Source organism: Toxotes jaculatrix, chromosome 11 (assembly GCF_017976425.1).
Source record: "Toxotes jaculatrix isolate fToxJac2 chromosome 11, fToxJac2.pri, whole genome shotgun sequence".
NCBI classification, from domain to species: Eukaryota; Metazoa; Chordata; class Actinopteri; family Toxotidae; genus Toxotes; species Toxotes jaculatrix.
In genome coordinates this window covers 24,812,624-24,840,504 of record NC_054404.1, presented here as the reverse complement: position 1 = coordinate 24,840,504, position 27,881 = coordinate 24,812,624, and the positions used below count along the sequence as shown (strand labels likewise).

The window sequence follows — 27,881 nt, the reverse complement described above, 5'->3', positions numbered from 1 at the left end:
TTGTTCCTAAGACTTTCATTGGGATGTACTCATTTTTGCAACATGGTCTTGAATGAATTTGTTAGGAAAATTACTTTTACTCAACAAAGCTTGTTTGCAATCAGTGGTCCAAGTTTGTGGGAGAATTTTGTAGTATCCTATAGAAAATGTTGATTTTTAAAGGAAACTAAAGGTTTTATGACAAATCTGTTGGGGTGTACTCATTTATGCTGAGCACTGTAGATGTGAGAGTTCTCACTGGGACATATGAGCACAAATCTATTATCAAGAGAGACATCACAGCTGTGTGGCAGAACATATGGGAAAATGAAAAGAAGGGATGGCACTACTTTGCTATACAAACTAGTCTAAAGAAAGAGCTTTGTTATTTAAGGAGATGGGCACACAGCTGTTCTGATTAGACTGAGACTGGGACCCTGTAAGCTGGCATGGCATTCTGGCTGGCACAGATGGACAAACATGAACATGGACTGTGTGGAATTTACAGAAAATAACATGCTGTGAAACACCTATTCGTGGAATTCACCTGTTAATTTGAAGACAGACAAAGGTTTTATGTTGCAGTATCACGCGTGGGCACAAAGACGATTACAATGAACAGACTGCTGAATCACACCGAGAACCAGCACTGTGTAAGCGGTCCTTGAATTCACTGCTACGACACCATTAAACAGAATCACTCCGAACTGCATTCTAACCCCAGCCTGTGGGGGGCAGCAGGGTGGCATTCCAGTCTGCCGGAAACTCAGAAGTAGAGGAAGAAGAAGAAGAAGAAGAAGAAGAAGGAGGAGGCGGCGGAGGATGTTGTTACTCTGTCACTGCTGTACTTCCGGCGGCTGCAACATACAGTGGAAACAGGAGCGCGTAACAGTGTGGAAAAAGAATCTCGCGTTTGCTTGGAACCAGCTGTACCCTTCATTTTTGTTTCCTCCCTCGGCGACACTGAAGCTAGCATGCTCTTTTGAACAGGACCATGTACCGCCCAGGTAAACCTGCACATGGCCCGCCGCCGTTCGGACCTCTACCACCTCATGGCCCTCCTTTCAGACACAGAGGGTCTTGTGGTATTCCTCCACCTGGGCCACCACCTGGACCTTGCGGACTATCTTCAGCACCGGATAGCCATTTCCACGGCAACAGGACACCGAGAGGGCATTTCATCAGCGTACGTACCCAATAAGATAATAAAGCTAGCTAATCTTTTCAAATTACATGAGTTAAATAATGGGTTAGCTAGCATAACCTAAATCTAAACACGAATAAACATCATAGACCACTGTGAGTGGTAGTTAGCTACACATGTAGCTAGCTGTTGTACCCCATGAGTAAACAGCATTATGTGTTCTTTTATAGCTTTTCCAGTGAAACGTGTACAGAGGCCTCGCTTTATGTATTTATGCAGACGTAGCTACGCTGTACATACGGCATCAGTTGTGTTCAGAATAAGAAACCGGTCTTAAGTATAGTGATTTTTGACAGAGACCTCGTCCAGTGTGGTCTGGGTGTATTTTGCAAGTTTCCTTAACTTTCACCTTAACTGCAGACTTGTTATCTTGTTGAAATAGTTTGGTGTTCTCCCCCTCTTGCCAGTCCTGTTTACCATTAATTTTCTTCTTTATATAAAATCAGCGGTGTTTACCCTCAGCTCAGTGTAGGCCCATGGGTAAAGTTATCCGTGCCTGATCTAAAAGAGACCTAAGCATAAGATTTTCTAATTTTATTCCTAGACAGTCACAGCTGGCCTCAACTGAAGAATCACATTCCTTTTTTTCCACATTCCACAATGTCCAGGCCTCTCTGATGCTCCTCACAGATGAGACAGGCAGCAGTTGCATTAGACTCAGTTGTTCACTTCAGTTGTCCTTCTTTAATGTTTATAGAGACACATTAAAGCATCACACAGTTTGGATGCACTAAGTTGAAAGTGGAGGAAAAAAATGATGCTACTTTTTTTTTTATCTTGCTAGAATGTGAAAAGACCTGTTTAGAAATTTGTGGGAAAAAATAGTAATAATAATAGTAAAAATTCTAGATTAATTTGTGGGCCAGTTTTAAAACCCCTGACCTCAAGAGCTTTGATCTAATGTATCAATAATAAAACCAGTGAAAGAACACAGATGCAAGTGGATCATGTAGCTAACAAATATTTATTTGGCTATTTATTTTATTTTTAGATTATGTCAGTAGTTTACTTGTGATCATAGTTTTTAGGTTATGACATTACGTGTTCTATCAGAGCTACAGTTCAGTTTATGTGAAAGTGTAAAGCTCTTCTAATGCCCCATTCATACCGACACAGTGACACAAGTTAAACTTGTGTCAGGGGTCTGTCTGAATGGGTCATCTTGCGTTGGCTGGGTTGAACATGCTGCTCTGCATTGGTGAACTGGTGTTGCCACCAGACGTGAAAATAAATTAAATGATAACTAATATAAATATAATTTAATCAACCCACTGAAAAAAAGAGAGAGAGGGAGAGACTCAGCTACAGGCAAATAGCACACATGAGTGATCAAGTTAGAGAGTGAGAGCAATGAACATAGGCGAAACTTAACTTTTAACTGGTAAATTATTTGATTATTTTTGATATAATTCTTAGGTTTATCAGTCAAGAGCAACATGTCAGACCAGAGTCTCTGCTGACAGTGAAAAGCAGGTTGGCAGCTCACTTTCTGAAAGTGGCATAAGAGCTTTGGATCAGCTACATTTATAGGCGTAAGACCTGGGTCATGAGTTCTTCTACGTGATTCCCATCAAGATTTTTAAACCTGTTCTGTACAATAACAGCAGCTGAATGTGGCGAGGTATAAGTAAAACTATTCTTACATGGCATGTAAATCTGTGGCTGTGAAGCTAGAAAGTGCTGTTTGCAGCTACGATTGAATTTCGGTCCTGTCAGGCCACAGAAGCATTCTCACGCATGCATCCTGGCTACCACGCAGTTCCCATTTTCCTCACAGCTGTGCTGCAGAAGTCATTTCAGTTGACGACGGACATTGCGGTTAAATTTGCCGGCACAGTACAGATCAGCCACCCGCACTGGCCACAACGCTTTATGAGCCTGCTTTACATCAGAGATGGGTAAGTCAGCAGAAGCAATTTTTGTTTGTTGTGCTTAATTAAATACATAGGTCTCAACTATTATGCAGCCTGAAATACTTGCTAATTTGAGTAGTTATTACATCTGTACTATTATCGTACATCTACGTTTTTGGTTGTTTGTTAACAGGAGATGTCCTCCATGTTGTTTCCCATGTCTAGCAATGAAAAATACAAAGGAATCAAGGATCGGCAGAGCCAGCGACCGCGCAGAAAGGTGTTTGCAGTTTCATTCTGTAACTGGAAAAAGAGGAAGGAACTTGTGGAGGCACAGACAAAGCTACACTACTGGTTTACTAAGTGCTTTATTTACTCACATCTTCTGCCAACTGAATAAATGTAAATGTAGCTGTGTAGAAGTATAGTCAAAAGGAAAAATTTAAGTGAAAGTTTCTTAAAATTGCACAGTAATATGTGTCTATTCACAATATATTAACATCTTTCCTGTTTATTTATTGGATTTTATTATTTTTTTTAAGACAAGATGCTGTAATATATGAGCTGCAGACTGCAACAAATGCTCATGCTTTGGTACAAATTCAGAACTTTTAAACTGTGTAAATGGACAGTTTAGAAAGACATCTGTCCGCGAGGGCTGTCCTCTTTTCACAAGGGTGATTTTGAACAAGTGCGTAATTTGTTCAAATCAATTCAGAGGCAGCCCATATAACGTTTTACAATTATTACAGTTGTTTCTAATGTTCATGATGATGATGATTATTATTATTATTTATGTCTGACTGTACGTTTTTCCCAACACTTTTGTCCACTTTGTTTGACTGTTTATAATCCATGTAATTATTTATTTCATTGTATGTAAAAAAGCTAGGGCTGTCACAGTGCAGGAATTTCCCCATACAATGACTTACAGTGGCTCAACAGCACATTATGCATTATTAGCACCATGTGTTTTTTGTTTTTGTTTGTTTTTTTGGGTTTTTTTGCAAATGACTTCTTTTATCCTGATTTTAGTACTATATAAAAATACGCTTTATTGTTTGGCTATTATTAGGTATATTATTTATATTTAGTTTATTGTATGCTTGTCTTTTCAGAGGCAGAGCACCACTTCACCCACAACTTTGAGATTACTATCTTTATCTAAATGGTAGAGACAGCAGCATAGAACTCTTCAGTTGTGTTTGTAAATCAGTAAACCAGTGAGCTGCTGCCATCAGTTTCAGTCAGAACACGATCACAGCCGTTTTTACTGTAAATAATAGATGAATAAGTACACATAAGGGGTTGTTTGTCTTTGTTTTTTGTTTGTTTTCAGAAATATCCAAAAATAACAGCACTTTCCATGATGAATTACAAAGCTACAAAGCCCCTGGAAGAATTAGAGTAAATCATAACTCATAACAAAAAAAGTTTTTGAAGCAAATCCACAACATTATAGAAATATTTCAGATTACATAAACATTAATCAAAGTATCAGACATATACTTTTCCAGTCGTCAGCTGCTGGAGCGACCACAGGGCTTTACCATTCAATATACACACTGAAGTTAGAAACGAAGAGAAAACTTGAACACAGTTAAAGCAGTTGCTTACCATCTCCTGTTGTTGGCCTGTCTGTATTGAGGTATTGCAATTATTGTAACAGCCCTACTTACAGCCTTACAGCACGGAGTAGCTACTGTGGATGTGGCGTAGACGTCTTGTTTAAATATGGAACTTGCAAAAAGAGTAGTTATCAGCTTGAAGTAAAGATCAGTTTGATTGTGTGTTAGACATAGAAAATGAATTTCTCAAATTCATTTTCAAATTCTCAAATTCTCAAAACAGCATGTAATGTTCCTGTTGTGTTCTGCACAAAATACAGCAGAAATGTTAAAGAAAACCTGTTAACTGTCTTTCTTTAAGGTAGTCCCTGGGCTCAGTACTAGCAACACGCTGCACATTTTTCACTATTCTGCAAGAAATACCACCAGCAATAGAAATACAAATGATCATACAACACTGTCTGGATTATTTCAAGTGCAGAAAACGGACATATAGTAAAAAGGGAGTACCATTCTCTGACAAGCAGCACGCCCATAACCTGAATTTGTTGTTGTGTTAAGGGGTTAACACACCTCCTAGCTGATGTGCACCATTTCAGCAATTCTGCAAGTTATGTACCATCAAATACTTAAATACATCTACTTGATAAAAGACTTTATAAGATTATGTCTTTAAAATTAAGCTTGTCCCTAAAAAGTGTCTCAGAAGAGCAGTCAAGCAATGAGATAATAAGAGTTTGGTTGGATCAAACTGTTATTAATCAAGTTACCCTGAGTCTCCTGAAAACATTTGTTTGCATACAGTTTACATTCTTACATTCAAAATATGTCAGTTGACCAGAGATGACCAAACCTTTGCATACAACTGTATGATCATTAAAACATAAATCTCTCGTTGTGTAGCTTGTTCATCAGTCACGTATTTACACTCCCTCCTGTCAGACCTCTTGGTGGTAGCATTTTTGAGCTCCTCACACCAAGACACCATGTAATGAGAGTATTAAGGATAATTCTTGGCTGCTGACAAATGATTCCTTCTCTTATCCGTTTCTAGAGTGAGCACATTGTGAGATGCTTTCAACTCGTTTTGACTTTCCAGGAGTTTATTTCCTCTGTGGCAGAAAAGCCATCACACAAGCCTGTAGGTTAATGTGGGCCTTTAGGTCATCTAGGCTGTTATAAAAGCATTGACTCAAGCATCCTGATTATTTGTTACTATGTTATCGCGGTTGAGCTACTGAGCATATTCAATCTGTGAATACAATTTGCGACAAGATGCAACGTCAGTCCTTGGGAAATTGTAAAAAACGTCTTTACACTGTGATGTAACCTCAGACAATTTAAACAGTTGCTATTTTGATCTCTTAAATGTGTAAATGTCTAGCATTCTGTGTGCAGTTATTCAGAGATTTAAAAACTCTGAATTCGTGCAGCTATCCCTTTTGAATACAAATTTCCTATAATTTGTAAATCCAATTTGTAAGTGTTGGCTTTGTGGAACACCATTTTAATGGTCACACAGAGTAAAAATGCCAAAAATATGCTATTGCAGTTCTGACTTGTACAGCACTATAACATGAATTTTGAATACTCTCAGCCCCACTGTAGCAGCTTCTCCATAGACCATAGTACAGTGATTGCTATGGGAGGCAGCCAACAGATCGTCCCTCATGCAGAACCACCACACCTTCAGATCCCACAGTGGAATCCCACTTCTGTGGACCATCATCTTCCAGACAGCAGGTATATATGTCAAAGTAAAATCCTTTGTATAAGTCTAAGCTGGAACAGTTGTTTTGATGTATTTTTTGTTTTTTTTTTTCTGGTGTTTGAAACATGTATTTTTACTTTCAGTGACCGAGCTAGTGAGGAATTCTTGAGATGCATTGCAGCCAACAAGCCTCTCCCCGACTATCTGAAAGGGAACATGGCATACAACCTTGCTGATGCATTTAAGTCGGCCAGCGTCCTGAAAGACGCAGCAAAATCAGACCCTGTGTTTCAGAAGCTTTTGGCCAGGAGCAAAACCCACAGTCGAAGCAGAAGTCGTGGCAGAAGCCGCGGGAAATCTCGAGCCAAGAGCCGTGGACGAAGCAGAAGCCAAAAACGCAGCCGAAGCAGAGGAAGGAGCAAAAGCCGTGCTCGTGGCAAGAGTCGGGCGAGGAGCAAAAGCAGGGCAAGAAGCAAAAGCAGGCCTCGCAGTAGGAGTCGAAGTCGAAACCGAAGCAAGAAGAAAAGCCATGCACGGAGCAAGAGCCGGGTCAGAAGGTCCAAGTCTCGAAGTAGCAGTAGTGAAAAGAGCCATGCTAAAGGCAAAAAGAGAAAGAGGAGCCCCAGCCCCAGCTGTAGCAGCAGTGTTAGCAACAGTAATAAGCTGACAGGGAGAAGTCTGTTAGAAGGACTGAAGTTGGTCATGAACAGCAAAGAACTGGAAGAGCGGCTTCCCACCCTCAAAGATGCCATCCTCACCATCCAGGTACAGCTCATCATTCCTTCTACAAAATGTCTCGTGTCAGTCGGTTATCAGCACCTCCACAAAAGGTGTCATTTTTGAAGAAAATCTATTTGGCTACACCAAGATCACACCAAGGGCATGTTCATAATACACGCCCAATTCGAGAGTTGCATTTAGGTTAATGTTTCTAATATACTTGAGAAATGTCGACGTGTTCTGCTGGGGACACTGTGAACTGTGAGTGAAACTGTCACATCATTTTTTTAAGCTATGGCATGAGAATCACTTTGGCGTGGGATCACTCGAGCCCATGACACTGTGCGTACTCAGAGTTCAGAAAGGGCAATAGAAGGTGGAGGCAGACGAATCACTGGATTCACTATCTGTGTATATGCAAGGAAGATGTTGAACAAACAACAGTTTTCTGCAAAATATACCATAAATCTGGTTAACCGTTCGAAAGGCCACCCAAGCATTTATGACATGTTTTAGAAGAGATTTTCAAATATCGAGATATATATTGTGTATTGCGATATAGCCTAAAAATATTTCAGTATTATTCTTTATTTATAGGCCATATCACCCAACCCTTGTCCCAGTCAAAGCAAAAAGTTCAGTATCGACCACATAAAGCAGCAGTTTTAGCTACAGTTTTAGCAGCAGAACCACTTATGTCTCTGAATGCCTTTACATTTTAAAGAGTACGCATTTCTGTGTTCACTGATTAATAGGATTGTCAGTTATTAAATTAGTTAATCACATAATTGTTCAGTATTAAAACAGTATCCTTCATCATTTATAATGACTATTTAAGAAATTGTATAGATTTTGCTCACTGGAAGTATTGTCCATTTTAGAGTTTTGGTGTAACAAGTACATTACAAAAGAAAGACTTTAGAAAAATTAACATTAAAAAAGGTTCACCTATTTAATTATTCAGTCAGTTGTCACACACCTAATGCAAATTCTGGATAAAGTACTTAAAATTGTGGTTTGTATGTGTTTCATCTATCTCTTAAAACTATTGCATGCAGCGACTGTACCTCATTATTTTCCAAATAGCCTTGCAAGTTAGCAAAGTGAATGAGCAGGCGTCTGTCCAGTCTAATGTTATTGTTGCCTTCATTCTGTACAGGCCTCTGATGACAGCAAAAAAGCGCAGTGTGTGGGGAATGAGTACAAACATCAGCAAGTACAGTACGACAGTCAGGAGAATTCATCATCACTGGAAAACGACAGCGTGCTCCTTCCCCATGAGAGAGTAGGCAGTGACTTCTCTTGGCTCCAACCACAAAGTCAAGAGGATTCCACGGTCAGGAAAGCTGATGAGCTCGATGACGAGGAGTCGTTTTTGTACGGAAATGAAGACACTGGAGCGAAACAAGCCTACAAAATGGACCTTTCTCCTCTTTGCAGTCAACAGGATCATAAGTCAAAGCCCTTATTCAGTAGCTTTGGGGATCCGCTTGATCTGACGCAACCCCTTCAAGTGACTTCCTCAAGTGTAGCCGCTGCCAATCTGGACAGCAGTGAGTGTGAGAAGATCAAGAACATATTAAAAAGTCTGGGCACAGCAGACATCGGCAAGATGATGGGGAAAATGAAGGGGCAGAGGGAGGAGAAGCAGCCGTCTCCTGCGCCTCTTGGTTCAGACCCAAAGGCAGCGAGCTTGGCAATGCCAGCGATGAATAACCCAAATGTACGACAGGCTCTGGAATCTCTTCAGTCCCTGATCAAAGGTGAGTGTACTGAAAGAAAGATTCAATTTCAGCATTCAGCCTGCTGAGCATTAGTGTTTTATAGGTAAATTTAGTAATCATAAATACAGATTGTGATCAGCTTTATTGATTGGTTTTATTGTTGTGGATGACTTATGTCATATACATCATATAAAGCTAAACCTTTAGAGTATAAGGCTGGAGATATTCTATATTTTTCTACTTACCAGCAAATCACATTAAAAAAAAACAAAAACAGCAATGAATCGATCCGACCCATCCTGGGCGACGTACTCCGTCATTATCCACAGCTGAAAAAAATTCCCACGAATATACTCGATACTTCAGTTCAGGCAGCGTTCGCTCAGAATTGCAGTTCAGCTCTTCTCTGAAAATAATGAGGCTTTCTTTTAAAGATGAAATTTTATATTTGTGACCTTTTTTTGCCTGTGTGCTGCAGACAAAGTGGGGAAGTTAGAGAGTTTTGATCTTTTTATGTTTTTTTATTCAGTAGTAACAGCAAAATCTACTGTTAAAGCTTAAATCACCTTACCTGTAAAAAGTCCTTAAGAGGTATTCTTCAATCCCTTGTAATACCTTCTTTAATCTTTACAAAAGATTTTTGTTTACAAAAGATTTTTGGAAAGTCATTCCTTTTGCTGCCTATAGGCAGTAATGTCAGTCATAAAATATTTTTGTATGTGATTGCTGGTGGTCGGAAACATTGACCATGAGATCTCAACTTCACACCTGTAAAGTTTCATGACTGTCTCTTGCACAGTTGTCATGGTGACAACCAACTGTCCCCTGACAGACATATGAACACCTGCCAAAGTACTCAGAACCACCTCTCTGGTAAGGCCCCGCTACAGCAGGTGTGTTTCCTAGACCATTTTTGGATGATGACCATGATGGTAAACAAAAATGACACTAAACTCAAAAGTTTCCTCATCTGCAAATTCCAGTGTGGAGGCATAATTAAAGTCTAAAAGTCTGCCATAGCGGTTCTTTGCATAGTTTTTTTGTGCCTTCACTTGCCCAGTTGTATCCTTATCCTAGAACTGTGAGATGTATCGAGCTGATTTTAGATTTGTTTCTCTTCGGTTGTCAAGGATAAGATTTTGTGACAGCTGAACGTGGAGGTGTAACCGAGTCAGTTGGAAATTGATACCGCATGGTCTGATGATTTTAATTGTTTAATGCTTTTAATGTACAATACAAGATTATCTTATTCTTTCCTCTTTTAGCAACTAAGGAGAAGCGGGCGAAGAGTGACGGCAGTGGCACATCTCAGGCGTCTCAGACCTCTGACAAACAGAAGGTAAAAGATTTCCTTGCTGTGTCACTGACCGCTCAGTGAGAAAGGTAAATGTATCAAAGAAGGTCTCAACCCTTTGGTTTTCAAATTCTAACTTGTGTTTCTCAGGCGATTGATGATGAGGAAAGGAAGAGAGAGAAACAAACCAAAATAAGTAAAGTGGAATCCCTGGTGAAAGAATTGGAGGAATTGCTGAAACAAGACGGTAACCCATTTTTTCACTTTCACCTTTTTTGTCTTCCACACACTGAGGTGCTCCATATGCTTCACTGCTTGTCTTGTCTCATTTGCAGGATTGAGTTCTCTGGTACCAGTGATTGGATTTTATTGCAAGGATTGTGAGGAGTTCATCGGAGATTTTAATTGTGCTGAGAAGCATGCAGCTATCCACCAACATAGTAACTCTGATGCTGTAAGTACCACGGTACCTCCTTTTGGGCAGGGCTGGTGTTATTCTATATTTTTGTTGATAAATCCCACCAAAAGACCAAAACGTGTGAGTGTAAAGTGAATGTATATGACGAACAAGTGTGTGTATCTTTTTCTATACTCCGACAAAGTAAAAACAGGGTTTTTAAATTTTGTTTGCCAGTTTATTAAAAAAAGAAAAACTGAAATAACACATTGACATAAGTATACAGACTTTTCACTCAGTACTCAGTTGAAGCACCTTTGGCAGTGATTACAGCCTCAAGTCTTCTTGGGTACAAAGCAACAAACTTTCCTCACCTGAATTTGGGGATTTTCTGCCATTTTCCTCTGCAGATCCTCTCAGTCTCTGTCAGGTTGGACGTGGACTGTCAGTCCACCTGTGAATTCACCACAGGTGGACTCCAGTTATAGAGACATCTAAAAAGATTATCAAGAGAAATGGAGGCACTTGAGTTCACTTTATCATAGAAAAGAGTCTGAATACTTATGTCAATATATTTCAGTTTTCTTAAATTAGCAAAAAATGTTTGAATTCTGTTTTTGTTATGTATTGAGTGTAGATTGATGAGGGAAAAGTTGCAACAAGACAAAATGGAAAAAAAGTGAAGGGACCTGAAGACTTTCTGAATGCACTGCACATCTTAACCCTCTCATAAGTGAACCCCATTCTTGCACCGAGTGATCTGTTCCGTTAGTACTATTAATACTGTTAATATTGTAGCTCAGTCCAGCATACACTGCTCTGCTGCCTCAGAAAGTCACTAGAGGACTCTTTAGGCCTCAGGATACTTGAGATGAGCATGTTCATATAATGTAGCATGTGAAAGTATTTCATCGTGTTCAGAATGGTCACACTCAAAGGTGGGATGAAGAGTCTGCCATGTGTTTTTAGTCTCAACACTTTTTTTTTTTTTAGCAGAAAGTGCTGATGGGTAAGCAGGCTGGAGACAGCAGAGGACATTCACACAGCTTTAGCAGCAGCAGTAATCAACAGCCACACCCCTCAGACAAGAGAGATCACCATAGGGACTACAGCTATCAGAAAGATTTAGGAAACCACAGACATCACAGAGACTACCAACAAGACTGGAGAGACGGGAGAGATCACAGAAGCAAACCAGATGACGATCACAGAAATCACAGAGCGAGTCAGGGAAAAATCTCCTTGGAAGAGGAGATGAGCAAGGAGAGGATGCTCATAACAGTGTCCCGAGGACCGGCACCTCCTTCAGATGTCAGGGTCAAGGAGGAGGTGAACAAGGAGCAGGCCCTCAGGAGCCACGACAAAGTCAAAGTGGACAAAGACAAAAAGCACAGTAGAGAGAAATACGGCAGTGAAAAAGGTAAAAGCAGTGACAGCAGTGACGACGACAAAGGAAAAACACCTAAAGTCAAATCGCCGAAAAAGAAAAAGAAGAAGAAGGAGAAAAAGAAGAAGAAGGCGAAGGGTAATAAGTCGTAACAGCTTTGTCAGTTTTTTAATCTTGTCAGATTCCTGAGATGATGTCAGCTGCTTGTTGAGCAAGTTTCTAAACTTAAATGTAAATATGTAGTTTTTTTTTTCTTGGTCTTCCCACTTTGTTCTGTTTTTTGTAAGTGTGATCAGAAGATGGAGGTCGGCTTTCGGGAGTGAGTCATTGTACTTGAAGGAACAGCCAGACATATTAGGAAGTGCACTTGTTTGCAGTCAGCCTTATTCGAAGGAAAAGATTAATAATCAGCATCATCTTTGTGCATCTGGTACAGCGAAGAGTTTAAGCTGTAGTCAGTCTGCTGTGCTAACCAAGGCTTAACACATCCAGACTGACACACACAGAGATGAAATGAATATAAATCTTCTCTTTTAGCTGTCGCCATATTTTAAAACATGCATTTTCCAAAAGATTCTGACGTTTCAAATATGTCCTCATGGCTTCATCTTTTAATTCAATGTGTTGTATGTTTCTCGCTGTCATTGTTACTGTGTGTATATTTTCCAAGGGCCAACAGCACTGCAGTGTTAGAAATGTAACATTTCAAGCTGAGTTCCATTTTGATCTGACTTGTCTCCATTTTTATCTGAAATCCAAGATGGCAACCATGTATCCTGTGGTGACTTTCTACATGAAAATACAGGAATATGTGTACAGCTTAATAAAAGAAGTTTAAAAAGTCAAATGTTGTCACAGCTGTTCATCTCTTTATAGTAGGTCTGCAGAATCCTGCAGAGCTAGTGGGATAGGAAATCAGTCGTTCGGTATAATCAGAATTTTCTAACCAAAACTTCTGAGTGCTACATCAGAGGAGGTCGGGGTGAATGCTGGCGTCAGGACTTGTACCTTCATAGAGCTGGGTGTCCATCCTGTGCCTAACATGTAAGTTTGGGGTTGGCAACAAAACAGTCCTGTTTTGTAATTCAAGTCCTGACTTTTTCCTAACCTCCCTAACTTTGACTGTGAGACCCTAAACATAACCAAAAGGTTTCATAATGATGTAGTCACAATGAGGATGTGGATATTGTATTGATAGATTAGATATTTTGAAAATGATGTTGTCTGTGAACATTTTACCAACACATGAAAAGCATTAAAAAATATATAGAAACTCAAAATTTCTACTTGTAGGTAGAAGTGTTTTACCAACACAACACTCAACCCAGTGAGCCAGAAAAAAATATTACTTTACCTTCCAAGCTCAGCGTCCTCCGCTTGCTGTAAAAATCCAGGAGATACTGAGGAAAACGTTATGAGATGGAACTCTTCACAGGAAAAATGAGAAGACATCAGCCTGTCTGCTGAGGGCCTGAGCCTTATGAATGCAAAATAATAAAAGGGGTTACTGTACTACAGCACAGTAGTGACAGTTCTGACACACACACACCTTTCAAAATACTCAAATAAAGGTAAGTAATATCAGCACAATGTGCTTTATCAAACATAAAAAGTACTACTTCTGTTTGTGTTGTATTTCTATTATGTTATTATTATTATTACTGGTGCATTAACATGTAAGCAGCATTTAAATGTTGTAGCTTGTCGAGATGAAGCTGAGATCTACTCCACCAGGTGCCTCAGGAAAGCAACCAGCATCTGCGAAGACCCTACACATCCGTGCCATCACCTGTTTGAACTGCTGCCATCCGGCAGATGCTATAAAGCCCTCCGCACCCATACAACCAGACTGCAGAACAGTTTCTTCCCCAGAGCTGTGGCTGCTCTAAACCAGTCCGAGAAACTCACGGCTTGAAACACGAACCATGTCAACAGTTGACATTGTTACCATGCTGCTGCAATGTCAATAATATGACAATTTGCACTATACTGTACATAATAAATGTATATTCTCATAGTCATATTCTCTATCCAGTCAGATCTATATTAATAGTAATATGCATATTTACATCTATACCACACAACACTCCATACTGTACATTTACTATGCCTAGTGCCCTCGTAATTTATATTTATATTTATATTTATATTTATATTGAGATTGTCACACAGACTTATTGTCTTACTGGGCATCTTACAGAGCTGAAACAAAATCTTGTTGCACTGTACAACTTCTTTTCTGCAATGACAATAAAGATTATTCTGATTTAACAAACTTGATATGCTGTTTGCAGTTTAATGCAAAGCAATGCATCTTATTTTATGAGCTTATCATAAGTCTTACTTGTAAAAGTTTACTTTGTATAGTAACTACAACTGTCAGATACATGTGGACAAAAACACATTTAAGTATAAAGTGGCCTACAATGGACACACTCAGGTAAAGTTCCTCAAATCTGTACAGAACTTAATTAAACTACACATTTGTACTTAATTATAGTACTGCAGTATTACTGTGATCCAAAACAGGACTTCTTTACTGACACCAGAACCTCATCAGAAGTTATTAAAATGTACTATTGTATAATTCCTGATAGTGAAGTGAGGCACAATCTTAATCTCAAAACACTTCTCAATTTAAGGCTGAATTTGAAAAGACCAAAGAGGTCCAGTTTGTGGAGTCTCATAAGAATCAGTTGTAGATTTCAAATGTCCAGATTCTGAACAGTTAAGTGAATGTTTTCCATGATTTGGTCTGTAGTCTGCCGTGAGGTCGCAGACCGCATCCCGCCGTCGAGATCGTGAATCAAAGTCACCCACTGCATGGGAAAGTAACTGTGATTTACCTCTACTTCAGGGAAGGGTGAAGGAATTCTGCCATACAGTACACTGACTAAGCTGTTATATCCACGGTTCCCCAGCAGATGGAGACACATGCTGGTGGACACATACACTCTACCTTTATTTTACAGGACAGAAGACAAAGTACAGAGAGTTTCTTTCATTTTCACCATGACTTCCTCATGAAAGGTGTAAGGACTGTTACAAGACTAACACTGTAATTATCAATTCCTCATCATAATACTGAACAGGTTTGTCGTGGAATGTCTGCGCAGTCGCGTGCAGTCAAACAACACCGGACAGTTTGATAATTCTGGCCTTGCTGCATTCCCGTCAGTGTGTCACTGCAAGTCACAAGCTGCCCCCGTCTGTAACAGCCTGTTGTTCAAAGAGGGTGAAGTTCATTCTGCTGCCTTTGCTGTTTTTTCTTAAACGCCCCATACAAGTTCACAACAGACTGGATCAGTCTGTGCTCTCAGATCTGCATCATGTGCCTGTGAGGTACTTTTCAAACAGGTTGTCTGTCATGTTTGTGTAAAATACAACAAATAACCACAGGAGACATTAAAGTCACGAGATCTCACCGGTTTGCTAATGTGCAAACAATCAGCTTCTACTGGCATTAAGCAATATACCTATATTACTATTGAATAAAATGAGTGTTTAATTTGAAGGGGTCTCACATAGTGCTCAACCCACTGATCATCTACAGTTCTATGGAGCCTTTAACCTTTTACCTTTCATTTGTCTTTTTTTCTTCCGGCTCTCAGACACTGTATGGTTAACACACTGTCTCATCTCATTAACTCCCCCATAAAGAAAACATAAAACCGAAACCATATTTTCCATCGCACAAGATAAGACAAGTCGAGTGTATGCAAGCTGTCTTACATGGAATAGTAGAGGTGATGTAAACAAGGGCTGCGTGAAAAAACATCAAGCAACTACCGAGCTAAAGAAACATTTTTCCTGAAACTTGGACTAACATGTTCCCCATGTCCTCCCCAGTGTCTGTTTACTTCTTCATAAAACATCTGCAAAGTTTTTTTTTTTTTTTTGGAAACCTGCATTGCTCACTAGCAATCTCCTTTTCTCCTGCCTCTGTTTCTGGCATGGCTGCTTTTCTTGGAGGCCAACCACCACCTGTAGATCACCTGATATAGTGTCAAAACAATGGCAGGAATGTTTACTGTATCACGCACATGTAGGAGAACAAACAAAATGGTCACCCACCTGTAAAAGAATTGTTTCATAGTGCAATTAGTGATCAAAATCTCCACAGAATATCTTTAACTCAGACATGCTTCTCTGAATCGGCTGGTTGTATTGTTTGCTAGCAGGTTAGTAGCCATATATTACGGTTTTGCTGACCACTTGTGGTCATAAAACAGCTTTAAATAAAAAGTGTAAAGTTCACAGAGTTCAAAGAGTTGTGTAAACCTGTTAGCATTTTTTAGCCACTTGGGGGCAACTAGAAACACAACACTGAAATATTATTTCCCTATAAAGTTGACTATGACAGTGACTATGTTCAGCTGGCCTCTGATCACATCTGTCTGCTGTTTCCTGCTGAGTGGGTCGTGGTTTATCACAGTTTTTTTTGCTAAAACAGTTACTTGTTGCTCTGAGATAGAACCAAAACAGTAAAGATAGTATGTCACTGAAAGAGACCCCTTTTACACACAGGCGTTAATCAGGTTTAAATTAGGGATGCACCAATCCACATTTTTTCACTTCTGATCCGATACCTGAATTTGGATATCTGCCGATAATGTTGATTTTATATGATGCTGTAACAATGTATGCATGTATGTCCCAAAAGGCAACTTGAGGTAAGTATACGGTCAGAAAAGAAAGTCAGGAAAAACAGGAAATCCTGTTAAAAGTCAATATTTATTAAATTCAAGACAGATACCCATAAAGGGTAACCTCCTCTTCCACTACCCCTCTCCAAATAAAATAGAAACAAAAAAGGGCTGGTTGAGTTGATCAGCACAAATTAAGTAGCTGGCTCTTGTAGCAGCAACAAATCGAGGTTTTTCAAATCTCAAATTGACCTAATTCGGGCGACCTACGAATTGTAGGTCGCGACAGAGTTTCCGCCCCTCGGTACAACAGCTTAGCAAACATTGGACGTTGCTGTCTTGCTTTGGGGGTGTTTCTAGTGCAAAATATTTCCACACAGCGGACATGTTGTGCTGAAAAGTTGGTTAGCCACGGTGCTGCTCTATGCTCGCTGGCTGCAAAATGTGGAATGGATTTCCTGAACGGCGGCGTCTCATTACTCCCCGTCTCATTGAGACACACCTCCGTTCAGGAAATCCATTCCATATTTTGCAGCCAGTTAGGGGAACCCGATACCAATACTGGATCGGATCGGCCCCATCTCTAGTTTAAATATAAAAATATTGATTACAGCAGATTTAAATCTTTTTTTTAATGCCTCCAAGTAGTTTTAAACAATGCAGTGCAGTTGAAATAAGAGCATGTGTTGTCATTTTCTCAAACAGTTCTTGTTTAATGAGTAACAAACTCAGGCCTCTGGGTGTGTAGATGCCTGCTGCAGTCTGCCAGACAGTCTGTTGCAGCCTAAGTGACGTTGTTTTATGACATGATAAGACATGTTCCTGCTTGAGTGTGTGTGTGTCTGTGTGTTTACTCCTGTTTTCACTGGAAGGGTAGAAGCCACTCCCAGCTTGGCTGTGAGCTCTGCTGACAGGCAAAGATGTGTCTGAGTGTGAAGGAAACTTTGTTGAAAACTAAGTTTTACACCAGCAGGCCTTGCTAACTTCAACACATTTGCATTTGTTGATTATTCTTTTCAAAGTCCTTCAGGGTGACTTGATTAAAAGTGTCCTGTGTTCCTGCCCTGCTCTCCCTGTTTTTAAGGTGGATTTGTCCCCTGTGTTTACTAATGTCAATGGCTGTAATTCTAAAGAGAAACCACACCCATACTCACAGAGCCATGACAATAGACTGGTAGTTAAACACACGCAGTAAGGATAAAGAGAGGTTAAGGTGTAGGGTGTGGTCTTGAGCTTTCTCAGAGATAAACAGATATAAGAGCAGACAGGCCTTGTCCCCAGGCAGTCCTCACCTTTTCAGGAATTAGACCAGGAAACTGAAGAATTCTCCATGTATGTGCAAGTCATTTCATTTCCATGAAGAGAGAAAATACCACTTGATTATAGCTTGGATTTTTTTTTTTCATCTCAGGACTGATGTTTTGAAGGAAATAAATATGTGGAGGATTTGAGTGATATATATTTTAGACACACCGGCTTCTGAAGAAAACATGACAGCACAAGTTAAACATGAAGAGAGTGCCCTGAGGTTCTTGTGGCTTGTTGACAGAGTGGTTAGGTGAGAGCCAAGTCATCTGACACATATAATGAAGATTCAACATAAACTGAACCAAAATGCTATGCCAGCACATGCAACTTACAGCAGTACTGAAGCAGATACTGTTAAATGCTGTTGGACCCTTAACCCCATTTTGGACAGTGTGGGGGACTGTCTCAGAGGCTTTGCATAGCTAAGCTTAGGGAAATGGCTGTGCACTGTTCTTTATAGAATAGAATAGAATAGAATAGAATAGAATAGAATAGAATAGAAATACTTTATTCATCCCAAGTTGGGAAATTTCACTATCACAGCAGCAATACACAGGCACTCAGCCTCCAAATATAAACCTCTAATGGTAAAAATAAACAATATAGACATTATTTACAGAAATAGGAATTTAAAATAAGAGTAAAAAAGGAAGTGTGCCATTTGAATAGAAATATAAAATCTAAGTACAAAAACAAAGTGTGCAGTTGAAGCTGAACCTTGTGTCAGATCTGTCATTATCTGAGATGAGCAAGTTAACCAGATGTACATTTGTCCTTGAGGTGTCTTCTCATGTAAAATAAAACATGCTGTCTCAGATTTGGGTGGGACCTACAAGCTTGTTGTTAAGTGCAGCCCTGAATGGTCTCATTGTTGCCCCTCTGTGAACAAACACCCACAACAGTTGGCTATTTTTATCCCATTGTTCAAAAGGGTATCTTAAGCTCACTCAGGTTTGCCATGTGGAAGGGGAAAGTTAGGATGATTCTAATTTAAAAAAAAAAAAATAGAACTTTAGTTAAATTATTTTTAATTAATATTTTATTTACATTATTTTTCTTTTCTTGCTTTTGGTAAAATGTAAACATCCAAAACATCCAGAGATCTGGGTCCAGGCATCAGAGACTGATGGAGGAGAGCGTATCTCCCTTCGATCATCGTGGGCAATGTGAGATCGGTGGACAAGCATCCCGGATGAGGAATCGGAGAATCTGTGAGTGTAGTGTCTCTGTTTCACAGGGGCATGGCCACAATAACATACTCACCATCCCATCGCTACCATCAACGGCCTTCAGATGATTCAGGCTGACGGTAATAAATCTGAAAGCGGAAAGAAAAGAAGAGATGGGCTTTTTTACTTTGGTTTAACATCATGGTGCCACTCTGGTCGCATTACTGAAATGGAATGTTTCTGCAGCCCATTCACTAACATTAAAATGTTAGTTGTGGGGCTACAGCCATAACACATACCCAGGGAGTTCTCACATGCCATCTTGGTTGTTGTTTACACCCACCCACCCCAAACTCCACCACTGCAACTTCCTGTGGATGTCATCCATTCTGAGCCTGAGAAACTCCAGACTCTGCAACACACTTTCTTCATAATCTCTCTGGGGAATTGAAAAACAAGACAAGACTCTCCCCACTTATGCTCAGTTTGTGGACTTGCACTACCAGAGGAGAAAGGACCCTGGACATGCTGTATGCCGATGTTAAAGAGGCCTAGAGATTCTTCTTCACACAATACTTACACACATTTCCCTATTGTACATTTTTCTATTCACTTGCTGTGTGTTTATTATTATTACAATTTTTACTTATTTACTCCCTCTGTCCTAACTGTGTGTTGTGCAGTTGTAACAAAGCAATTGCCTGGTGGGGATCACTAAAGTTTTTTCTGATTCGGATCCATCACTCAAACAGGAGGAAGTGGTGCTTTCGTTGGGGGCTGGTTTATCAGGGGATTAATGCACAACTGGTGTGTACAGGGCAGCAGAATCATGAGCTGTGTGTGTGTGTGAGTTTGTGCTAATGAAGGAACATGTCACCCAGTACAACGTTGTCCAATAGTCCAATACATTCATTTTTGGCTTGATCTATTTTTAACAATAAGAGAAATACAGCCTCATCCTTTAACAATAGACAATTTCCAGTTAACTCAAAATTCATTCAGTTTGGTTGTGCACCAGGTGAGTTTGCTTTTCATGAAGCAGCTGCCATGTATTCTGCATAATTTATTGTCCGAGTGGATATTGCTGCTATCACTTGGAAGATCTACTACAGCATGAAAGAAGGAACCATATGTTCCCTTCAAATAGTGCATCACAGGAAATTACCCAACACCCCACATGGTCTGTGTGGGAATAGGCAGAAAACTGCTCATACTTGGCGTCTCCTTTATCTGTCTACAAGTCCGTCTCATCAGATGTCACAACAGATAATGTCAGCATTTCCAGTATATCAACTCATGAGTCACGTGACTTCTGGCTCAGTACCATTGTAAGTGGAAACCATAAATAAAACAATAAAGTTTCTGTGATAGACTGAGCCCACTTTATTTCTGACTTATTATACTGTGACCAATCAAAATACATGTTTCTGATTGGCTGACAGAATTGTGTATTGATTAAATTACAGTGTATTAACACTCAGGTAACCACAGCGACAATTCTTGCATTCTTTTACTATAAGTGTATACTGTGTATTTCAAAAGGTACCTAAGCTGAGGTTGACGGACCTTAAAGGAAGGAAGGCCGAGTGGGAGCAACATCAGTACAGCAATCCAAGATGTTTGTGGATGAAATGAAAGAAATCCCCCTCCTTCAACAGAGTTTCAGTCTGAGTTCCCTCAGCATGACTGACAGACTCATCACAGCATGACTCACAAAGCCTCAGGGGGCATGGCACACACACATTCTTGTCTTTACTCTCTTTGTGAGGACACTCATTAACATAATGCATTCCCTAGCCCCTTCCCCTAACCTTAACCATCACAACTAAATGTATAAACCTACCCTTAACTTAAACCTAATTCTAACCCTGACCCTAAAACCAAGTCTGAACCCTCAAAGAGCCCCTAAAAGTTGTGAGGACAATGCCATAATGTCTTCAGAAGAATTTCGAAACAAAATTTGTCCACACAACCATAGAAGGATATGTATAGACACACACAGACACACATACACACACTCAGGACAAACAGGAAGTTGCATAAAGGGACAGTATCAGAGTATCATATGAATATCATTCATGTCAACCCCCCCTTTAACTCATCATGACAGTGTGATTACATTGTTTCTTCATTCATCCCGGTTTCTTTATATTGTCAGCAGTCTGGTACAGCAGAAGGACAGTGTAAGTATAACATATTGACAATTATAGAAAAACTCAAAAGAACTAACAGACAGGTTAGTAAAGAGATTTAACGAGACTCTCAAAGCAATGGTGAGGGACGCCAAAAAGAAATTGGGACCAGCTTCTCCCCTACCCTCTGTTTGAGGAAAGTTCCTCAGTCCCTGTGCCCATCATACCATGACTGAACATGTGGGGTCATTGTGAGGGAGCTAATGGGGAAAGCACAGAGAATCCAGACTCAGAGAATTCAAACCACAAGGCAGAGTTGAAGTGCTGATCCCCACAGCATAATGCAAGTTCTTGGCTACTTGGTGAAGGGCCCTTTGAGGTAAATGAAAATGTTAGGGAAGTCATGACTGAGAGGCATCATTCAATTGCCTTTCCCCCAGAGAACCGGAAAAACCTTACCGGGACGAAGTTTGGCCCAGACCTCTCCCCTTATCAGTGGTGCCAAGCAAAGCAGCCAATGGATAGTAACCAGAATGTCTTTTCAATGCCTGATTCTTAACCACCCTTAATCTCATAAAGGGGTTATTGACAGGTTCCCTTGTCTGCATCATCACTGGAGAAGACTGCGTTTGCCTCTCCTGGAGGCCTTTGGCAGTACCAGGTGATGTATTTTGGTCTGTTTGGAGCTCCCACTCCTTTCCTGTGCATCATGGATCAGGTTCTTAAATCCCCTCAAGAAAATGCATTTTGGAAGCCCTCCACCAAGCAGGCTTGAGAGCAAATCCCAAGAAATGTGTCTCAATGAGATTAACTACTTGGGGTACACCATTGGGCGGGGCCTTATCAAAGCCCAGGAAGCAAAACTCTGTGCAATCCAGGACTGGCCAAAACCTTTGACAAAGACCCAGGTGAGATCCTTGTCAAGAGTGAAGAACTATGCCACTGCAGAGAATGAGTGCCCAGTCATAAAATGGGTCCTGGAAGCAATCAAATAATTCGTAATGCTTTAAAAGCATGTAGACATCACAAAATTTTGACTTGTTTTACTATTGTCTAACGTTGTGAAACCTCCGTCAGAAACTGACTAACTTTGAAAACATCATGACAATACATAATACATGTTTTTATAAATCATCTATTACATTCCTTGGAGTCTAGACATCTTTTTCATAGACATCAGTCTATGAATTAGATTAAGTATCTTACCGTAGCTCATGATTAATGTATGATGTCCTCATATTTAACAAATAATCAATGAACAGTTCCTGGATGTCTTGGCCTGTTCCTATAGGTAAACTGAAGTTGTTGTACACTGCCCTAAACACTTCCTCACTTTGCATTGCTTTACCTTGGCCTCCAGTTCTACTGTGAGGCCAAGTGTTTTAAATAAGTTTTTTTTTAGGTTGTGTAAGACTGTATCTTATGCAACATGTTGATGAATGTATGTATTCCAGGCTGAGATTAGGTTAGTTTAATTGTCCAGTGTGAATGTGAATGTGAAAAGTTGTTTGTCTGTAAATGTCAGCCCTGTGAGACCTGTACAGGGTGTACCACTCCTCTCACCAAAAGTCTGCACCCCAGCCCCTTCCCCTGCCCCACCTCATGCCTACTGACTTGGTCCCTCACTTTACCTCAAAAAGTATGTTTTAGGAATATTATATTTCAAATGAAGTGAATGTCTCATGGACAAATCCTTGTGAGTCACACTACTGTGTACAGATTGTGTCAGAGTTTTCACAGTTGCTAAAACCACATCAACTAGATTCAGATAATGTGGTTACTTCAAATGTACAACAGGGTGTAGTTTACAGTAACTGCTGATAATACCGGCTATGAGTAAATGTTGCTGTGGCGTGAAACTGTGATGAAAAGGAACTACTGCAAAGGAATGTGAAAGTATTTCTCAAAATTTATATGGACAGTGTTGATGAACTACAATAGAAACATGACCAGTTTTGTTACCTTTTTATAAAGCATATTACCAATTTTAAAACCATACCTTTTCTTTTTTACAGCCCTAGGTGGCAGCACAGGGTGAATGAGTAGCTGCTAACTAAACTAAATGTCTTTATTATGAATTTCTAGATTTAGTTTGGTGGTTAGGCAGTAAACCAGAATGTGCTACAGTAATTCCTCAAGAGCAGGAAGAGGATCTCTCCACAAGCCTCCACCTCCACCATCCACAGCCCAACCCAGCTCCTCCCACCACCACTCTCTCCACTGCATTAATGTAGCACTTTGGGAGAAACCACAGCACAACGCACATTCCAAAAACTCAAATCATGACTGGACCTGTCCTCTGCCAACACACACACACACACACACACACACACACACACACACACACACACACACACAGTCACAGACTGCAACCTGAAGTTATTTGTGTCTGTGAATGCATGCATTGTGATCATGTGAAGGCTTTTTTGTGAGCGTGTGCATGTGAAGCTCTAATCTGAAAGTGAAAAGGCTTTGCAACCATAAAGATCTGATGGGAACTAAAAGCTTATGAATGGCCTGATGATGGGCTTTTAACAGGAAGTCCAGTGTTACAGGATGATGGAAGTGCTATTATGCTGTTCTCAGCTGCACATACATAAACAACACTGGACTCCTCTACAGCTCCACCAGCAGAGGCAAAGGGACATGCATCTTATATACTGTCCTCCCTATGGAGCATTTCCTGTAATCCCGCTGTGCTCATTATCACTGAATGGGAACTGAGCAAGTCTGCTGGAACCTGCTGCTTCACTCACTTTTCAGAAATGTGGATATATAACTCCTATGCTTTAAAGAGATTTCAGGGGGTGCTAGAACCCAAGGATCTGGAGAAGATGTGTGCCAACATTGCTTCTGTTACTAATTTTTGATTTACTACCAAATATTTTTCATATCTCTGAACAAACTAGTCGAAACTCCTCACCATCCACCATGACCTACTTTTCAACAGGCAAAGGCAACATAACCAACCAGCAGGGATGAACCTCACCATGTGCCAAGTACTATGCAAGGAGACGTCAGAATTGTTCCTTTGCAGCATAGATGAGAGAATGGACACTTGTGGAGGATGCACATGTGGTAACGCAAGAGCAAGTTATAGCGACCACGCCAGGGACCCTGGAAAGTGCTCAGCCCTCAGCAAAATGGGGATCAATCTGATGAATTCAGTGGGTTTACCATTTTCTTCTCCATCAGGTATCAGTGCAATCTCAGTGTTGTATTTGTGACATTGAGCTTCCATAAAATTGGCCAAAGGTGAACCCTTGCTTTCAAGTGCGTACACACAACAAACAGAGAGAGGCTTGAGCCTTTGCCCTGGCAAACAGCAACCCCTGGAAGTCAAGGGGGAGAGAATCTTCATCTTCACAAATGAGGTGTTGATGCAATGTTGTCCTTTATGGGACGTTATGCAGTGCTGTTCAATGGTGGAGTCAAGCACAGAGTGCTTTACCCAGCTAAGTTATACATCCATCATCCAAACAGAGCACCCACTATCTTCTTGTGGAATCAACCTATCCTTGCACACACTCTGATGGACACTGTCCTCCAATAAAAATGACCCCACTGCTTTTTGCAGCCCATGGTTATGTATGAAATGCCATGTATGAAATGATCAGAGTTTTTAGCAAACGCCTTAAAATGATTTTGAATGAGTTTACGTTCAAGTGACAAAGCCCTCTAGTGACTATAGTAACTACAATGGGACATCAGGATTTTATATAGCAACAAACTGTACCCATCTGTCAACCCAGATGGATGGGTTGACAGATCATATGACGACAACATGGGAGACTGCTGTTCATTTTTCAGTTTCAAACCAAGGCTCAGCGTTATTTATTTTAATCAAAACCATGATCATTCTTTAACCTTAATCACATGTTTATTATTGTAACCATGGCGACGACAATCTTTTAAACTTGATGACGTACTTGCACTGCTTTTTATTATTTTTTTATTTATTATTTCTTTTGTGATTTTTAAAAGTTTTTCTGTTACATGTCTCATGCTGAAGGGGCACTACTGAATGAAACGACCAGGTTGTATTGTGAGTAGGGACAAACCACCTATACTGTAGTTTAGATTAGAGGACTTGATGAACTGATTAACGACTGCCTCAGTCGTGACAAATAAGACATAAACAGTTTAATTGTGGAAGGCGCGATATAAATAAAACTGAACTGAATTGTTTGGATAGTTGTCTCGGGTAAATGATCATTGATCATTGAGCTGTACCAGTGAACATAGCTAGGATCCTCTTAAATATAACTCCATAATGCTGCCGCATGAATCTTTTAGTGCTTTCTTCATGTGGACATTGTTGCCAACCGTCAACATGATTTATTAATTATTTTTCCTGCTGATTCCTCTTTGTCTTCCTTTTCACCTGTGATGGATATTGTTACTCCCACTCCTAGAAATTTTTTGTTAATTTCCTTTCTCTGTAATCTTTCAGTCATATTCACAGGGAGGTTCTTGTGTTATTGCAGTTCACTCAGGTTTGTTGTTTTGAGGCCAGCAGCTCCTTTTCTTTCGATGGAGTGGAGGTTTTGGTATTTTGACCAGTGGAGGAGTTTAAGTTAAGTTTAATCCTTTATTTGTCCCTCAAGCTGGGGAAATTTATTCTCTGCATTTTACCCACACAAAGTGAATGAAACACACACACAAGCATGCACAGATGCTGTGGCAGGGGGCTTCCCTAGAAAGAGCCCAGGGAGCTGGGGTAGATCGGTGCCTTGCTCAGGGGCACCACGGCCATGGTCACAGAGGCACGGGGGGGAGCATCTCCTTCACCACCACCTATATCCATTGTGCGTATCCATCGTGCTTGGTCGAACCGGCGACCCTCCGATCTCCGGGTGGTCCAAAGTCCAAAGCCACATGCTTAACTTGCTGCGCCACGGCCGCCCAATGCGTTCTCAGCAATAACTTCACTCTGGGCTCGTGTTACGGTGCTTCGTCATGCAAATCAAAGGGGGTTTTTAGTTTTTTAGAACGGGAAACTGCTCTCAACGGATGTCCATTTTCTCCAGGAAATCCACTCTGAAGTCAAGTGTAACTAGATCTCACAGCTTTATCAGTCATTGTTCATTTTCAAGGCTGGTGGTGCTGCCATCACTTTTTGGAAAAATGTTTCATTCCAGCATGACCACAGGATCATATGGGGGATATGTCATTATTTCTGGCAGCTTTTTTTTTTTTTTTTTTACCTTATTAAAGGGGACTTAGTATGCTAATTTCCAGCTCTATATTTATATTCTGGAATTCCACGAGTGGCTTTGCTTTGATTCAGTTTTAAAAAATCCTTTATGTTATAATATATCTCACTAGTACAATGCCCATTCGTCATGTGCCTTTTAGAAGGGGGCTGTTTGCTTGGCCTGCATTAATCCAGCTTGCAGCTTTCAAGAGAGCATCATCAAAACAACTTCACACTTGACAGTGCACTTCCTTGGGTCCTAAGCAATAAATCTGCCAAGACATAGTTGTGTCTGCTAAATCAACCCTGAAATATTGCACTCAAATGACATGGTTTTCATGTGAAAATGAAAATGCAGAAATAGATATAAGAAAATGGCTGCACAGTGGAATTTCTTCAAGGCCTCCAACAGAAAACCAAGAACCATGTGAGTAGCCATGACGCACCTGCTAGCGTAAGTGCTAGCTGTGGATGACAACCCATAGATGACCTTGGGGCTGGTCAGACCAACCAGATCTTCTTACAACAGTACACGCCATTATTTTCAGTGATAGTGCTAATTTGTCTCGGCTTAGTATCGCAACCAAGACTGGCTTGAATATAGAATCAAAGCAAGTGCAGCATTTTGTATTTGCTGACACTTTCGATTCAGTGCTTAGAGAGATGGATCACAGATTCCTTGAGTGCAACTCACATTCAGGTGAGTGCACTTGTTGCACTGAATCCAGAAAGTGTGTCATGTCATGGCATAAACGCTGTGTGTTATTGACCTGTCATGATTGCCTATAATTGAGACAGAGCACAAGGCTACTGAACAGTTTTTCAACTCACATAAACATTCACAGCCAATCAAGGGTGATTGGACTATACAGTACTATATGCATATGGTTGCAATGCCCCATGTGCTGATTGCTTTCAGACATGCCTTAACATTTGGTGCATCCAGAGCAATGTGCGAGAATTCATTCTCCGCTCTGAGAAATGCATTTTCTGTGACAATGGTCTACAAAAGAAAAGGCCCACTTGTTTCAGTTAGTGTTTGAGAGGGATTTAACCTGAAAATACATGACTGAGGTGAAGGACAACATTCTTCTTTAGCACTCACTGCTGCAACTCTTGAAAAGGTAAGCCAATTCTCTTTGTGATTTAAGCAACACGCACAGTGCAAGTGTGTGTGTGTGTGTGTGTGTGTGTGCGTGTGTGTGTGTGAAAGACATGCCGCATGTTTTGAAATTAGTGGTGTGTTGGTAGTGGACAGCAAACTCAAAGGAGGCTTTCACATCAGGGACCCAGGACCATATCCAAGTTACAGTTGATCCCACAATCAAGTTTAGGGTGAACATTGTGTACCGTACCCAGACACAGTTCGTTGGTCTGTCCACTTGAAAAGGTGGTCTTCAGTTTGGTTCATGAGTTCATGCGTATGGTTTGTGTAATGTCAATTATCATATTTATCATATAACCATATACTCTTTTATCAAGCATTCGTATATTCTCATGAACTCGTATATTCAATTCTGGGTGAAGTACATACAACATGACCTGTAGTGGCCAAATGTACTTTGTTTACTGTACTTTGTGAAGACACCTGT

At 40.4% G+C, this 27,881-nt stretch overlaps 1 protein-coding gene across 4 annotated transcripts; it reads left to right on the top strand.

The window, feature by feature from the left end:
- Positions 1–802: 802 nt before the first annotated feature.
- si:ch211-195b21.5 (zinc finger protein 318) lies at positions 803–12,883 on the top strand. 4 transcript variants are annotated; one of them, XM_041050090.1, is made up of 9 exons: positions 1,104–1,165; positions 2,961–3,081; positions 3,262–6,347; positions 6,459–7,080; positions 8,195–8,798; positions 10,025–10,098; positions 10,204–10,300; positions 10,389–10,507; positions 11,444–12,882. In XM_041050090.1, the coding sequence occupies exons 3-9, from the start codon at positions 6,181–6,183 to the stop codon at positions 11,987–11,989; spliced, it is 2,229 nt and encodes a 742-aa protein (XP_040906024.1). In that variant the 5' UTR covers positions 1,104–1,165; positions 2,961–3,081; positions 3,262–6,180; the 3' UTR covers positions 11,990–12,882. The 4 variants fall into 4 exon arrangements, with proteins under 4 accessions (XP_040906022.1, XP_040906021.1, XP_040906023.1 ...); XM_041050088.1 differs by lacking the exon at positions 2,961–3,081 and having other exon boundaries at positions 803–1,165; positions 6,202–6,347; positions 11,447–12,883; XM_041050087.1 differs by lacking the exon at positions 2,961–3,081 and having other exon boundaries at positions 803–1,165; positions 6,202–6,347; positions 11,444–12,883.
- The last annotated feature ends 14,998 nt before the right edge of the window (positions 12,884–27,881 follow it).